Source organism: Macaca nemestrina, chromosome 7 (genome assembly GCF_043159975.1).
Source record: "Macaca nemestrina isolate mMacNem1 chromosome 7, mMacNem.hap1, whole genome shotgun sequence".
NCBI lineage: Eukaryota > Metazoa > Chordata > Mammalia > Primates > Cercopithecidae > Macaca > Macaca nemestrina.
Window position 1 is genome coordinate 128,073,405 of NC_092131.1, and position 15,633 is coordinate 128,089,037.

At 41.8% G+C, this 15,633-nt stretch overlaps 1 protein-coding gene across 7 annotated transcripts in view; it reads left to right on the forward strand.

Moving 5' to 3' along the window:
• The window catches only part of LOC105463780 (neuroplastin), a 72,775-nt gene that overhangs the window by 22,679 nt on the left and 34,463 nt on the right, over positions 1-15,633 (forward strand). For 3 of the 7 annotated variants that reach the window (XR_011626378.1, XM_011711073.3, XM_011711075.3), the window contains exons 1-2: positions 1,944-2,136; positions 12,976-13,323. The exons of 2 other annotated variants lie outside the window; for them this stretch is intronic. Coding sequence is in view for 4 of the 5 variants with exons in the window: in XM_011711073.3 (XP_011709375.1) it covers positions 1,959-2,136; positions 12,976-13,323 (526 nt within the window). In the remaining variant the exon portion in view is untranslated. Of the gene's footprint in view, positions 1-1,943; positions 2,137-12,975; positions 13,324-15,633 lie in introns of those variants that run through there. 2 more of the 7 variants (XM_011711076.3, XM_011711077.3) reach the window with 1 other exon arrangement.

Consider the following 15,633-nt stretch of genomic DNA (forward strand, 5'->3'; position numbering starts at 1 on the left):
ACTAGATGTGGGATGACTATAATAGTAATATATATTTTCATGTTGCTAAAATAGAAAATACTGAGTGTTCACGACACAAATGATAAATGTCTGAGATGATGATGGATATGCTAATTACCCCATCTGATCATTACACATCGTGTATATATATAGAAACATCACTATGTATCCCATACATATAATTATGATGTGTCATATAAATACATACAATTATTATGTATCATACAAAAAATAAGGGGAAAAAAGCATTTCCAAAGGTAATCTTTGGAACCATATGGATACTGTTTTTCTCAGAAGTTAAGGATTCTTTGTTTTTTTTTTTTTGAGATGGACTTTCGCTCTGTTGCCCAGGTTGGAGTGCAGTGGTGCCATCTCGGCTCACTGCAACCTCCGTCTCCTGGATTCGAGTGATTCTTCTGCCTCAGCCTCCCAAGTAGCTGGGATTACAGGCGCCCGCCACCACACCTAGCTACGTTTTTGTATTTTTTAGTAGAGGTGGGGTTTCACCATCTTGGCCAGGTTGCTCTTAAACTCCTGACCTCAGGTGATCCGCCTGCCTCGGCCTCCCAAAGTGCTGGGATTACAGGCGGGAGCCCCTGCACCTGGCCGGCCAGGATTCTTTGTAAAGGCTAATAGCATTACACACTTTACTCAAGCGAAGTGTAATGCTGATTTGAGACCTTCTGGTATGGATATTGTGCCTTGTATCTGAGTCATTGACATGGAGTTTTAAGTCTTCTGAAGCAAAATAATAAAATATTTACTTGACATTATTAAAAGTGTTGTCTAGATATGGGAAGGGAATTAGTTCCTAACTTGGGGTATTTTATCCTAATGGAAGTACATTGCATTCAGTGGTGAATCATTTGGAAAGAAGTATAATTATATAGAAAGTTCCATTCTCAGTTTCTTTTTCATCCTCCCTGAGTCAGCTCATCTCCTCCCATGGCTTCAACGTCCACAAGCTGATGATTCCCGAGTGCATATTTCCAGCCTCCACCTCTCTCCTGCATATCAGATCCTTATTTTTAACTATATTTGGATATCTCCAGATGTCTCTAAAGCCAATTCAGCATGCTTTCCCTTATTGCAGTTGTAGTATCACTGCCCACCCCACGTCAATAAGTTCACTTGATTCTATCTTGTAAACAGTTCTCATGTCTGTTACCTTCTCACCATTCCTTCAATAATTAGTTTGGACTCATTTTTCATTTGGATTATTGAAGGAGCTTCTTAACTCCTTGTTGACTTCCTTATTTCTGACAGCCTTTGTACTGCCACCAGTCAGAGCAGTCATACCCCTTGTTGTATGGTAAGAAGCCCAAGCTGCTTATTTTAGAATATGCTCTTCATAGCTTACAGGATACCCGCCATTCTCCCTATATTATGAGGTCTTGAGGATATCATCTGCCCTATTTTTCTGAATAGCATGAGCACTTAATAGGTACTTGACATATAATAGCACTCAAAAATGTTGAATTTTTTCACCTTTATTTAGAACTCATTCCTACTATTTGTAGTACTGTGCTCATGGTGTTTCCTCTTGCCTAGAACAAGACCATCTTTTCCCCCCAACTGACAAGGCTAGGTTTAGATTTTAATGCATAAGCTTTCTAGGTATACATTAGTCCACTCCTCCAACAAAATTACTTTTTCATGTATGTTTCTGTCATACATATCTGTCATAGAAGTGCTGTTATCAGTGGTATTGTATTTTGATTATTCTGTCTTGTGTCTTGCAAGGTTGAAATCCATTTAGGAACAAAGTTTATCCCTGTGCACAGTCCTTGGTAAACAGGACCTCAATAAATGGTAAATTGAAGGCATCCTGTGAATGTATACACTGGAAAACTGAACAAATCCAAGATAAAAGACATTGTTTTGAAATCATAGTGACACAGTTTTTTAGCAACTGGTTTTGCTACCCTACTTCTTCTGGCCATGGATCACAGACCCAGATGATGGGAGAGTCTTTGTATGATTTCAGAAACATCTGTGTGGCTCTTATCCCTTTATTTTCCTTCCATTTCAAAAAGCTGAAAATTTGCACAAAATTTGCACAGTTTCAGATTCTCCAAGACATTGTCAGAGTGTGGTCCCTGGAGCAGCAGCACGAGCATCACCTGAGAACTTGTTGTAAGTGCAGTCTCAGGCCTCAGTCTGTGTTCTAACAGGCTCTCCAAATGATTCTGCTGCATGGTAAAATTTAAGAATTGCTGCTTTAGAATTTTGTCATCTAAGGAAAGCTTTGCCTTTTGTACATAATGACAAAGTTCTCAGTGTGATTTCTGCTATAAGCTATTTATGCTTTGGAAATATTAATAGTTCATCAGCTGGGAAGACTAGGACTCCTGTTACCTAACATCCTGTGATTCAAACTTGAATTTCTTTCTGGGCAGAGTTTTTGACTCTGTGGTTTCTGAGAATGGCTGTTTAAAAAAAAGGTGGGGAGAGGTAGCTTACTACCTCTTTCAGTGAAAATGTCTTCTAGATTATACTTAGACTATCAGCTTGGACTGCTTGTGTTCATTGTCATATTCAATGATATATGATGATGGAAGAATGAGATGAATTTTGTTATCTTAACATTTAAGTCGTGACTGTTACTGTGTTGTCAGAGACAAGTTGTTGTCAAGCAACTTGTCAGTAAGCTTGTTATCAGAAGTTAATGCTGAATTTATAGACAGGTGCATTTCACAGAAAAAGTATTGGCAAAGATTAGCTTTTGAGCAGTAATTACCTATGGCTTTTGAGAATGGTTTATTCAACTTGTTAAAGAAAAAAAAAATGATACTTGTTAAGCATGGTAAGAAAAGCTTTATTCAGAACATTGTGATAGGTGCAGGGACCAGACCACTGCAGTGAAACTCTGCACTGGGGAGAGAGATGGGCCCAACTCTGAATACAGCATAGGCAAGTGGGGGTCAGTGGATGGAAAATTACTAAGAGGAAACATTAGGGGTAAGGAGGATTTGGTTAAGCCAACCTAAACATTCTCACTGAGGATAGGCCAGGTTGATCAGACCTCATCTAGGGAATGATAGAGGCTGAAGAACCTGATCTGATATTGAGGGTGATCAAGGATGGGGGTTCTTGGTAAATTGACTTAGCAAGGTTCTTTGCTAAAACTGAATTTTATGGCCGGGCGCGGTGGCTCAAGCCTATAATCCCAGCACTTTGGGAGGCCGAGGCGGGTGGATCACGAGGTCAGGAGATCGAGACCATCCTGGCTAACACGGTGAAACCCCGTCTCTACTAAAAAATACAAAAAACTTAGCCGGGCGAGGTGGCGGGTGCCTATAGTCCCAGCTACTCGGGAGGCTGAGGCAGGAGAATGGCGTAAACCCGGGAGGCGGAGCTTGCAGTGAGCTGAGATCCGGCCACTGCACTCGCTCTGGGCGGCAGAGCGAGACTCCCTCTCAAAAAAAAAAAAAAACACCAAAAAAACCCACTAAATTTTATAAGGGAGTTCACAGATGGGCCTAGGAGAAGATTCAGAAGCCTAGATATTGGTCAAGCAAAGAATCTTTGTCAAGTTGAAGTATTAAACCTTTCTGGTATATTGTTTTCATTTTGGCTTTAATGCTAACTGGAGAGTCAATTGAAGTAACTCTTATAATGTTTTGTAACTGGTATTATTTTTCTTTTAATTAATTAAAATTGTTTTTGGCCTCAAAGCTCCATTTTGAGTATAGTTCTAGTTCTGCCCTTAGCTACTTTTGACAATCTCTTGGGATAAGAGAACCTTAATGAGCATTTGCTTAAATATGTAAGGGTTTCACTTACATATTTGAACCAGACCTTTCATTAAGAACTCTCTTTAAGATACAGCTTATTTGTGTGCATTTTTCTGTTTCCCCTACATGAGACATTCCTGGTTTTTAATGGCTAGCAAAACTAGCTTTTTCTCTTATGGACCAGCAGCTTAAGTACTATTTGTGAAGTTAGGAAGTGAATTACCTAAAATTCCCCTGAAAAGACTAGCTTGACAATAGTTTGTGGCTACTGCATTTTTCTCCTTGGACAGACACATCTTTAGTTTTAAAAAAGTCATGGTCATTTTGATGTCAAAGTCAAAATGGGCCCTGATTTATTGTATTTGGCCTCATTTTCTTGGATCTGACTGCTCAAGAGTAAATTAAATGCCTTTTTCCTCCCTGGGGTGAAGAAGGAATGTTGTTAGTCTCCAGCAGTGTCTTTGATAATGAAGCTGTTTACCTGAGTACTGTAAAAGCCTAGAAGTGGCTAGCATTTTCTTTTTCTTTTTTTTTTTTTTTGAGATGTATCCTCGCTCTGTCACCCAGGCTGGAGTGCAGTGGTGTGATCTCGGCTCACTGCAACCTCCGCCTCCTGGGTTCAAGCAATTCTTGTGCCTCAGCCTCCCAAGTAGGTGGGATTACAGGCGTGAGCCACCGCATGATGGCCATAGTATTTTCTGATAAATAACATACAGGCAGAGTTTTCAATCTGTTAGAGTCCATGTGAGGATATTCAGGATCATAGGCATGACCCTTGGAAGACAGACGTGCAGAAGAAATGCAAGAGGGGTTCAATTCTGAGCTGATTCTTCTCTTTACTTTTAATATTTTCCAATTTTTTTTTATTGAGGTGAGTTTTACTCTTGTCACCAGGCTGGAGTGCAATGGCTCAATCTCAGCTCACTGCAACCTCCACCTCCCGGGTTCAACTGATTCTCCTGCTTTAGCCTCCCGAGTAGCTGGGATTACAGGCATGCGCCACCACGCCCAGCTAATTTTGTATTTTTAGTAGAGACGAGTTTTCTCCATGTGGTTCAGGTTGGTCTCAAACTCCCGACCTCAGGTGATCCACCCGCCTCGGCCTCCCAAAGTGCTGGGATTACAGATGTGAGCCACCTCACCCGGCCTACATTTTCCATTTCTTTCTGTTTCTCAGGTCTGATGTCAGGTTCTATTTTTATAAGATTTTTTTTTTTAACCAGAATTTATTCTAAATCATTTTTATTAATTTCTGGCAACCTTACCTCATTTAATGTCACTTTCTGTTTGAAACATGTTAATTCTCTGGATCAGTGGTTTGCAATGCTTTTTTCTTTTGGAAAATGGAAAGATTTGGAAAAAGTCAGTCCAATAGACATCCCCCTCCTTCATGGATGTGTGTGAGCCCTGCCCCCAGTTTCTTCCACACTACTTTTGAGGTATGTTAACAGAACACTCAGGACTGGTTTAGATCATTCTTTTTTTACTCCCTTGAGACAGGGTCTCTACTCTGTCACCAGGCTGGAGTGCAGTGGCATGATCATAGCTCCCTGCAGCCTCAACCTCTCAGGTTCAATTGGTCCTCCTACCTCAGCCTTCTAAGTAGCTGGTACTAGAGGTGCACACCACCATGCTCAGCTATTTGGTAGAGACAGGATTTCACCATGTTGCCCACACTGGTGCAGTCCTCCCACCTCAGCCTCCCAAAATGTTGGGATTACAGGCATGAGCCACTGCACCTGGCCTTAGATCATTCTTTACCTAATAGAGTAGAATGCTTGCATAAAACTGACATGTTATTACATGTATATCTTTACAGGTTGCAAAGTAATTTTACATACATTGTTCGTGTGAATCTTGCCATTACCTTATGAAGAAGATAGGAATCATTGTCCCCATTTTTCGGGTGAGGAAACTGGGGTTGAATAAGTTGAAAAATCCATCCCAGGTTTTTTAAACCATGGCTCATTTCCCTATAAGGTGAGCTCTCATCTTAATAGACCTTTAACTGTTCACTCATCTAACAGCAGTACAATCTAGACTCAGGGTCTGGAATACCCCTGAAACATGCAAAACTTTGGTTATATTTTTCTGAGATGAGAGATTCCCATAGTTTTTGTTTTCTTTGTTTGTTGAGACAGGGTCTCCTCTGTCGTTCAGGCTGGAGTGCAATGTTGTGACCCCAGCGTGCTGCAGCCTCAACTTCCTGGACTCAGGTGATTCTCCTGCCTCAGCCTCCTGAGTAGCTGGAATCATAGACATGCACCACCACACCTGGCTAATTTTTTTGAAGAGACGGGCTTTTGCCGTGTTACCCAGGCCGGTCTCGAGCTCTTGGACTCAAGCGATCAGCCCACCTTGGTGTCCCAAAGTGCTGAGATTACAGGCGTGAGCAGCTCATGTTTTTTTTAAAATCATACTGTTTTTTCTTTTTTGTCATTGACTTTTTTTTTAAACCTACAGATTTAGGTAAATCATGCTTGTTTAGCTTGTCAATAGGAATTGGCAACAGGACTGAACGAAAGTTTTTGTTGAGGGAGATCCGTCATACCAAATGCTTATTTCTTGTCTGTCCGAAAGTAACTTAACATTTGCATAGAGTTTTATAGTTTACAGAACTCTTACACATAATGTAACATGATTTTCACAACTACCCTATAAAGTAAATGGCATCATTCCCATTTGAAGAAACTGCTTAAAGTTAAGAGAATTTATGTTGTGGTGGTCCTGATTCAAAACCTGACACCTTTTCTTAGGCTGAAATTAAGCTAATGTGACATGATCTCAGATTCCATAACTACCTCTTATATTTTGTAAATTAAAAGTTTAGCCTGCTCAATATCCAGTATCTTCCCAAATATTGTTAAGCAGCCTGGTTTGTAATTGATAGGTTTATTTTTGACTCTAGAAGAATTTTTTTTTGAAAAGGAGAATTTGTATTGCCTCTCTTTATTCTCATTATTCTTGGACTTTACAGATTATTCAAAATATCTCAGAATTAGTGGTTTATAACTCTGAAAACACTTGCTAATTCCTTGAGTCCACATACATATGTCTGGTGTTACCACTTTCTTCATTCTAGTATGCTCTAAGGATAGGAAGGAATGAAGAATTCCCTTCTTTTTCATTCCCTTCTGCAGTTAACATTTCTGTTCTGGTTCTCATTTTATTCGGGAAGTTCAGGTTAATTTTTTGTTGTTTCTTGAAGAACTTGGATTTTAAGTTAAACTCATTTTGGATGTGAAGTTCTGCTTCCCAGCCTGTTGTGGAGCAGTGCTGCAGGCTGCTGCCTGTGGCCTGTTTAGCACTTACTTCTATGGAGACATATAATTAATAGCTAACATTATTGAGTGCTTACTTACTATGTGTCAGGTAGTGTTTTAAGCTATGTTATCTCCTATAATCACAATAACCCTGTGAGGTAGCTGCTATTATTAGCCCTGTTTTACAGATTAGGGAGATGAAGCTCAGAGAGGTTAGGTCTCTTGCTTACAGTCATACAGTTAGTGAGACAGCCTTATGTGAATCCAGACAACTGATTTTAGAGTTTGCTGCAATTTGGTCACTAAACTATGTAGTTTCTCTTGGCATGGACTAGATTCCCCTATTTCTCCAAAGCAGAAGGCTGACTAGTACGGATGCCTTTGGTCATTTTGAATGGTATAATTTCTGAATAAAGGGTGGACCCTGGTTTAGAAGCTAGTGATGGGGATGATCTTAATTTCCAAACTTTTGTCATATCTGCCTGATCAAGGTAGCTGTGGAAGGAGCAGGTTTGAATTTGGAAAATGCTTTGTAATTGCTGCCATCTCTACCTAGAGATGAGACTAATCCATGGTACCTCTTCCTGCTGCAGAGAATGAAGTTACGCCATTTCCACTGCTCCCAGGGCTTCAAGCCTGCCTTACCCTTGGTCAGTACACACAGAATGAGTGCATGTAGACTTCTGATCTGCCTTTGGTATTAAGGAATAGTGATGAATGATCTGTTTCTTGATTAACAGGAAGGATAGGCGGGCTGTACAGTAGTTTGTGTAGGCTCAAGTCTATGCAGCCTCACAACACTTAAGGGTCCTTTAGACATTTGAAATACTCATAGTTCCTGTATTTACATTTAGATGTCAGTGGGTCTTGCTCAGTCTTTATTTTGAGGTAGATGATTCGAATTTGTGTGTGTGTGTGAGAGAGAGACAGAGGAGAGAAATGCTCTGATGACCTTGGCTGTCATTTTCTCTTTATTGCGAGGCATGAAGGAGAGAACAGCATGAGCCAACCACAGGGAATTAGAGGTAGAGGGGGTTTGAAGGGAACAGCTGTTTTTAAAAAAAGGTGACAAAAGCAGGCAAGACTTAAAGGCCTGGCCTTGGCAGTAGTCAGCTGAGGGAGAGAGAAAGTTAGTCTGATTTCTTGTTCTGTGGTTGCCCTGGAGGTAAATGTAAAAAATTATGATAGTCTCTCCTATATAGGGCTAGGCTAGCTTTTTTTACTTCCTTAGGGCATATATGAAAGCAGTTTTCCTGGAATTGGGCTCAACTTGCTCTTCTGTGTTCCCTTTTTCTTCTCACCCTCTGCTACATATCTACACATCCAGTTTTTCCTGCCAGCGAGCTCCTCCTTTTCTCCGGCTGCTAGTCCCAGCTGTCATCTTTGCCTCCCATCCCCCATCCCTAGTTATGCAATTTTACATTATGCTTCTCCTGGGTTTGCTGCCTCCATTTTTAATGCTCTGCCTGCTACCCCCTCTAACATCAGCTTCTAGTCTCTTCCTCCCTTAAAGCCAGTAACCACTGTTCAGTTTCCCTCTTTATCCTACTGTTGCTCTGAATGCACTGATATTAATACTTTCCAAAACTCTTGCAGATCTGAGCCCAGTCACTTAAGATAGTGGGTGGGGAAGAGGGTGGGGTGGGAGGTGGTTTTCTAAAATTTAGGGTTATTCCAAAATATTGGATGGCCCTTGACCTAGGGAGCAAACAGACGCTTCTGTTGGCCTCCCAACTTTAGGCAGTGTGTGTTTTCTTGTTGAAGGTACATACTTGTTTGAAAGCCCTTAGTAATGAAAGGCAGGGCAGTGAGTCAGACTCTGAACCTCCTGTTGCTGCTGCTGAGAGCTGGTTCTTTTCCTGGATTGAAGCTAATTTTGGATGGATAATGAGGTGGATGGTTGCTAATAACTTTCCCTTGCTAATTGTGATTTCACAGTACTTTGTAAAGAGGGTTCTTTCCTTTTCTCTTTTTCTTTTCTTTCTTTTCCATGCTGTTTAGAGGGGACATAGATCTGTTTTCATGAGTGTTCAGCTATCAAGGAATTCCTTAGTTTGGTTAGAGGCAGCACAGTTTATTGGAAAGAACCCTAGACTAAGCTGAAGACCTGCATTCTACTCCCAGCCCCACTCAGGATTAGCTGCCTAAGTGATCTTGGGCAAGTCATGAACCTGTATCTGCACCTGCCCTATGTATGAACCTTGTAGAACTGTGTGAATGAAATGAGATGTGATGTATGTGGAAGCACTTTGCAAACTGTGAAGTTTTATAAAAATTTCAGGTGCTGCCCTTTATTAATTTAGCTCCTGACTACAGCACCAGAGAAATGTTTCCAATGTCTTGTAAATTCCTTCCTTCTCTGAAGCCAGCCTTCTCCAGAACAGGGCATTGGAATCATCAGAACTAGAGGCAGTCTTGCCTCAGAATCATCTTATCTTTCCACACTGTTCACCCTCCCCCAGTTGCTTTAGGAACTCTTTGACCCAGTGCTTCTCTATCTCCATTCTCTAATAAGATTATAATTTTATGGAGTTAGTGATCATAGTATGTGGCACAATCGGTCAAAGGTTCCTGGCTTTTTGTGGTCAGGAATAATTATTTATTTATTTATTTATTTATTTATTTAACTAAGTGGTGACAAAGCATATCTTTAACTTAAGTAAACCTTTTCAGGCCAGTGAGATACATTGACCACAGTTGTGGTGTTAAGAGACCATGCTTTCACTTTGGATTCCAGGTCAGACTCTTGTTATTAGCATGTTACTGTGGGCAAAATATTTAACTTTTTTTGACATTAGTTTCCACATCTTTAAGGAGATTATAATGGCACTTATCATATAAGGCCATTGTGAGGAGTAAATGAGATAATAAAGTGCTTAACACATTGCCTAATCATATAACGCATACTTAGAAAATGTCACCTGTTACTGTATATGTCTAATAACAATAATAACAATAATGGCCTTCAAAGAGCACAGAAAAATGTCCATTGTTGGCATTTTAAAGGATTTTTTATTTTGTGTTTTAAAAGTTCATTTAAATATACATCATATAATTTACTAATGCAAAGAACATTTTTGTCTTGGTCCCATTTTCCTTGATACAGGTAGAAAATTGAACTGACTTAGATCAGCATTCCTTCCTCTTAGCAGGAAGTCTTGCCCAGGGTGGCATGATCAGGCCAAGTGCCTTGCCCGGTTGTGTGCAGTGGGAATCATAGTCAGACTGTTTCTCAGCTACCTATGAATTGTGTGGTATTAGGACTTGGGGTTACAGTGGAATTGGATGGATTCTTGGTGAAAGGATACTTTCAGGCATCCCTTTTACATTAGTATTGTCAACAGATTGACAAACAGGCTGAAGTCTAGGCCTGCTTTGAAGTACAATACAGAAGAAGGAAAAAAGTACAAAAGAAATCCACTAATAGTTCTAGGGCATAATCAAGTACATAATTAACAGCATTTGAGAGGCTGTAACTCCCCAAGTTCACAGATAATGTGGTAAGACCATTTGTGATTACCACTTATGGTTAAGAATATGATTAAAACAGAATAATACTTTTACTGTATTTCAGGGATTTACTGATAATCAGTTTTCTCTGGTGATTGAACCAGTAGTAAAATAAATAAAACCAGCTTCCTCTTTCTTCCTTCCTTTCTCTCTCTCCTTCCTGCCTGCCTGCCGCCTTTCCTTCCTTCCTTCTTCTTTTTCTTTTCTTTTCTTTTTTTTTTTTTTGAGACGGAGTCTCGCTCTGTCACCCAGGTCAGAGTGCAGTGGCATGATCTCGGCTCACTGCAACCTCTGCCTCCTGGGTTCAAACGATTCTTCTGTCTCAGCCTCCCAAGTACCTGGGACTACAGGTGAGCACCATCACGCCTGGCTAATTTTTGTATTTTTAGTAGAGATGGGGTTTCACCATAGTGGCCAGGCTGGTCTTGAACTCCTGACCTTGTGATCCTCCCACCTCAGCCTCCCAAAGTGCTGGGATTACAGCGTGAGCCATTGCACCCGGCCCTCTTTTACTTCTTCGTTTATATTAGCTGGCATTGACTTTGACAGATGGGCAGGTGGTAGTTTGTGAGACTGAGACATGGCTCCTTGTATACCAGTATTTGACAATGAGCTCAGCTCTTCATGCAGGGGCTTGGGGGCTCCTTTCTGTAATTCTAAAGCTTCTCCTCCATCTGAGAATGACATCTGTTGGGCTTCTTAGGGCCTCTGGTAGATATTTCCTTACAAGGAATGCATGCTGGATCTGAAGAGGTAGTTTAAAATGGCATATTAAAGGCAGAACGTTTAGTCTAAGCCTGTTAATCACTGCATTCCTGTGCTCCCCAGATTCTGAAAATGTCAGGAATTGAAAGACTAGTATGAATTTGGAGGTCTTGGCCTCTACTTGAGTAAGTATAGTACCTCCATTAATGTTCTTAGTCCATGGTGTGGGGTTATCACCAAAGGCAAATACTGCTATGGATGTAAACAGGAATTTTTCCATTTAGTAACCTCCATTTTCAGCTAGCCCTGTTACATCCTTGGCTTCTGGACTGTAGGAAAACAGTTCCATTTATTTCATCCTTTCCTCTGGAATGTTCTTAATCTGATGTTGGCAGATCCTGACCTCACTCCCTGCTCACTGCAGAGGGGCTGGCTTGGCTTATGCTGCAGGCCTCCCAGGGGAAGTTTCCAAGCCAATCAGAATGCCCTCTTTTAGTGTCTTTCCTTATACCTTAGGATACTGTCTGAATCAACAGAAATGCTGAATGAACCCTAGGTGGAGTGGAAGGGTAAGAGAGAGTATGCTCGCACTCTGAATTTTGTTTCCTGTGGACCTAACTCCAAGTTTTTAAATTAAGCCTGAATTTTTTTTAACTCTTTCTGCCATTTCCACCTTGTCTTATGGAAGTGTAACCCCAAGCAAATTACGGGCAATTGGAGGTAGGCATCAACTTTAGTTCCTGGGCAGTTCCTGAGAGTATTGGTTGAGGCCTGGCCTTCACCCTAGTGTTTGGTTTAATTCATCAGTGTACATTTCTCGTTCTTCTGAGCTGGCTTCTAGAAGCCAGGCAATTCAACTGTATAGAACCTGTCAAATACCATAGCTTTTCAGATTTTTCTAGTTAATGGATCTCTGGGGTTACGGAGGGCACAGTCCCTCCATTTGCTGGCAATAGTTGGGTTGCTGGGATTGTTGGTCCCACTTCTGAGTTGACCCAGAAAGTATTAATATATCTCACTGTGGTGTGAAGTACAGACTGTCTTGTTCTCCTGAGACTGAGGGTCTGCATTCAGGAAGAGGCTGCCTAATATGGACAACTGGGTTGTTTGTTTGCCATTGGCCCAGGGAAGACTAGGAGGTGGAGAAAGTCTAATCTGAACCCAGGATAGAATCCTGTGTGAGAGAGAAATTTGCTATTCTTTCAGTTGAAATTTGCACTCTGAATCCCAAGAGAAGGCACCAGTAGGTCAGTTAATACTTCTTGTTGAGGCTTGCAAAAGACACTGCATTTCTAACAAAGCGTTTACCCATCCAAAAGAGAGATCCTGATTTGGCATATAAAACTACTGCCTCTTCTGGTTATCTTTCATCACTTGCTGAGTTTGAAAAGGTAATAAAATGGTTTGTGTTTTAAGGAAAGAGGCTCTTCCCAAGACCTGAGGCTTTCTCATTCCTACCAGCTGGGCCCATTGCTAAAATGCTTTCCAGTGGGCTTGCTTCTGCCTGGCCAGCACCTGGGCTGCCCCAGCTTGTAATTAGCCTGCCTTTGCTTCATAAGCTTCCCAGGGTTTGGTTCTTCTTCTAAAAGCTTGTATGAATTGCTGTACTGTCTCTTTATAGTTTAAAAATGAATCCTTTTTTGTTCTTTGCAACTCATTTGCTTTTTTCTTTTCTTTTCTTTAAATTACTATTAACACCTGTTGATTCTTTTTTTTTTCTGATTGGCCTGTCACTGCATTCCTGCTCCCCCTCCCTCTAGCTGGGTTTGTCAAGTCGCCCATGTCAGAAACTAAGCTCACGGGGGACGCCTTTGAGCTGTACTGTGACGTGGTCGGGAGCCCCACGCCAGAGATCCAGTGGTGGTACGCAGAAGTCAACCGGGCAGAGTCTTTCAGACAGCTGTGGGACGGTGCTCGGAAGCGCCGTGTCACCGTAAACACCGCCTACGGGTCAAACGGCGTGAGTGTGCTGAGAATAACCCGGCTCACCTTGGAGGACTCTGGGACTTACGAGTGCAGGGCCAGCAACGACCCCAAGAGGAATGACTTGAGGCAAAACCCTTCCATAACATGGATTCGAGCCCAGGCCACCATAAGCGTCCTTCAGAGTGAGTCCAGCACCCTACAGTAGTAGTACTGTAGTCATTAGAGGTGGCCCGATGACCCTTCCCTTCTGCATCCTTTCCCTCTTCCCCAGTATGATCACTCACCCCACCCCTTGTCTTCGTTTTTTTTTCCAAACCCATGACCCTTCTGGTTGTAGTGTATGAAAACATCTGTGGCAACTTTTTTTCTTCTTTTCTTTGCCGTCCTTTCTGCCTCCCTTATTCCCCAACCCTTCTCTGTGTCTTTCTTCTCAGGAACAAAGAACTTGAGGAAATCCGTGACTGTCCAAAATCATCTGTGTTGGGGAGAGTTGCTGGGGGGAGAACGGGGAAGCTTAAAAAAAATTAAAACCAGGCGGTCCAAGGAGGGTAGTGTTGAAATGGTTTCTTTCCCTCCCCTTTGATTTTGTAGTAGGTTTCCTGCTATACTTTTGCTGATTTCTTCTCTGGTGCCTTTCTATTTTTGTTTCTTTCCCCAGTCTAACTACTTTTTATTTCTTCTGTTCTTCTGTTTGAAGCTCTCTAAGTAGCTGCCTTCACCTCTATGGTTTTAAGTTTGTGTCTGCCCAGCCTCTTCCCTTACTGTGACTTGGTGTCATCTTGTGATGGGAATGTTGCCATGGGTACAGTGTGGTGGTGTGTTTTGGTTGTTGGGTGGCATGTAAGCTTGGATATTTTCATAGTTCCAGCTCCTTTTCTTTTCTAAAACCGTGGCATTGCTTCTCTGATAACAGCCCTCTACTGCAGCAGTGTACTCCTCACTGGGCCTGCTAATTAGTCTCCTCTTTAAAAGCAGCAGCCTGGAACTTCCTTCATATGTTTTGCTATTAGGAGTCAGGTCACACTAAGCTGCAAATTATTATTTTTTTAACCTATCACACTGTCTGGAAGTCAGAGTTGCAGTTGATTCCTGTTCATGGTTTGACTCTGATGAGTAGCTATTGGCACAGTGTGCCTTATCCCAGAGGATGGGAACTCCAGACATAGTGTGGGGACCACTCACACTGGCCCTTTCTTTGTGTCTTGAAAAAAGAGGAAACTAACTTCCAACCTGGTTTCTCGACGTGATGGGGTGAGCTGACCAGCTGGCTCAGAATCCTCCCCTCGTAGCAGGTATGTGTGAGACGTATGACACCGGGACTTTTGTGGCCACTTCTCTCTCTTTCTCAAAAGTGACTTGCTACCTTATGTTGGAAAGCAGAGGGAGGGAGAAGCCACCACAGAACCAATGTTCCTGGCCAAGAAGAGTTCTGGCCCCACATCAAACCTGGTTATAATTGAGGGGACATTCACTTTTGGAAAGATCCTCTGGGGTTTTCACCTTTTCTTTGAGGACACAATGAGAGATCTATAGCCAGTTCTAGCTTAAAGAGCTGATTGATCTAGAGAAAGTAAGACTAGTAAAATCTTGCTTTGATGAGGAATTTGGTAATACATAAAGTAGTAAGACATGGGCCTTGAGTCTATATACTTACATGGAAAACAGCAAATTAGTGTCTGTTCTTTGTAGCCACTTGAAGATCCCTATGGGTAAAAAAAGAGTCCTTTGTAGGGCAGTGGTAGGAGAGGCTGCTGCAGTTGGCACTGTTGAATCAGAGAACCTGCTTCTGGAAAGAGGAAAAGAAAACTTTGTCTGTGTGAAAATGGGGAACATTAACCCAGTGATTTTTTTTTTTTTTTAAACAATATTTTCCCCCTGCACGCCTCCTCCTCCTGCCCCCCTTGCTCCTTTCCTTATAAAAGCAGAATTACCTACATGGCCACAAAGGTCTGTGGAAGTTTATAGATATGGACTGGGCTGGGCATTTGCACTTGTACTTCCAAGAGCCTGACTCATAGCTAGAATGACCATGCCAAGGAGCTAGAAAAAGATGTGGCTTTGGGATACCGACCTGCCAATCCCGAGAATACATAGGATTCCCCCAGTTCACTTAGAATTGTCTGCATGTGGTTGAACCAAATCCTGGCTAGGCTCTCTTCAGACTTCCCCATCAGTCAGTTAACCCTAGTTAGCTGTTTTGGAGAGCCGGGAGTTTGCTGCTGCTGCTGCTGCTGCTGCTTTTTTTTTTTTTTTCCAAACACCCTGGATCCAACTCTAATTGGATTGTTTTATGATCTCAGCATCCCAAAAGACATTGCCTCTATGGGAAGGTCAAGTGTTCTATCTAAGAATGACCTCCTGGTAGTACTTTCCCCAGAGCTCGTTGAGTATGTAAGGCAGGAAGAGAAGTGTGCCCAGTTTTTAGGTATCTCTCTGGCCATATAGGGTAAGGGTCTCCTATCCACTGCTTTTAAATAGACATCAGTGACAGG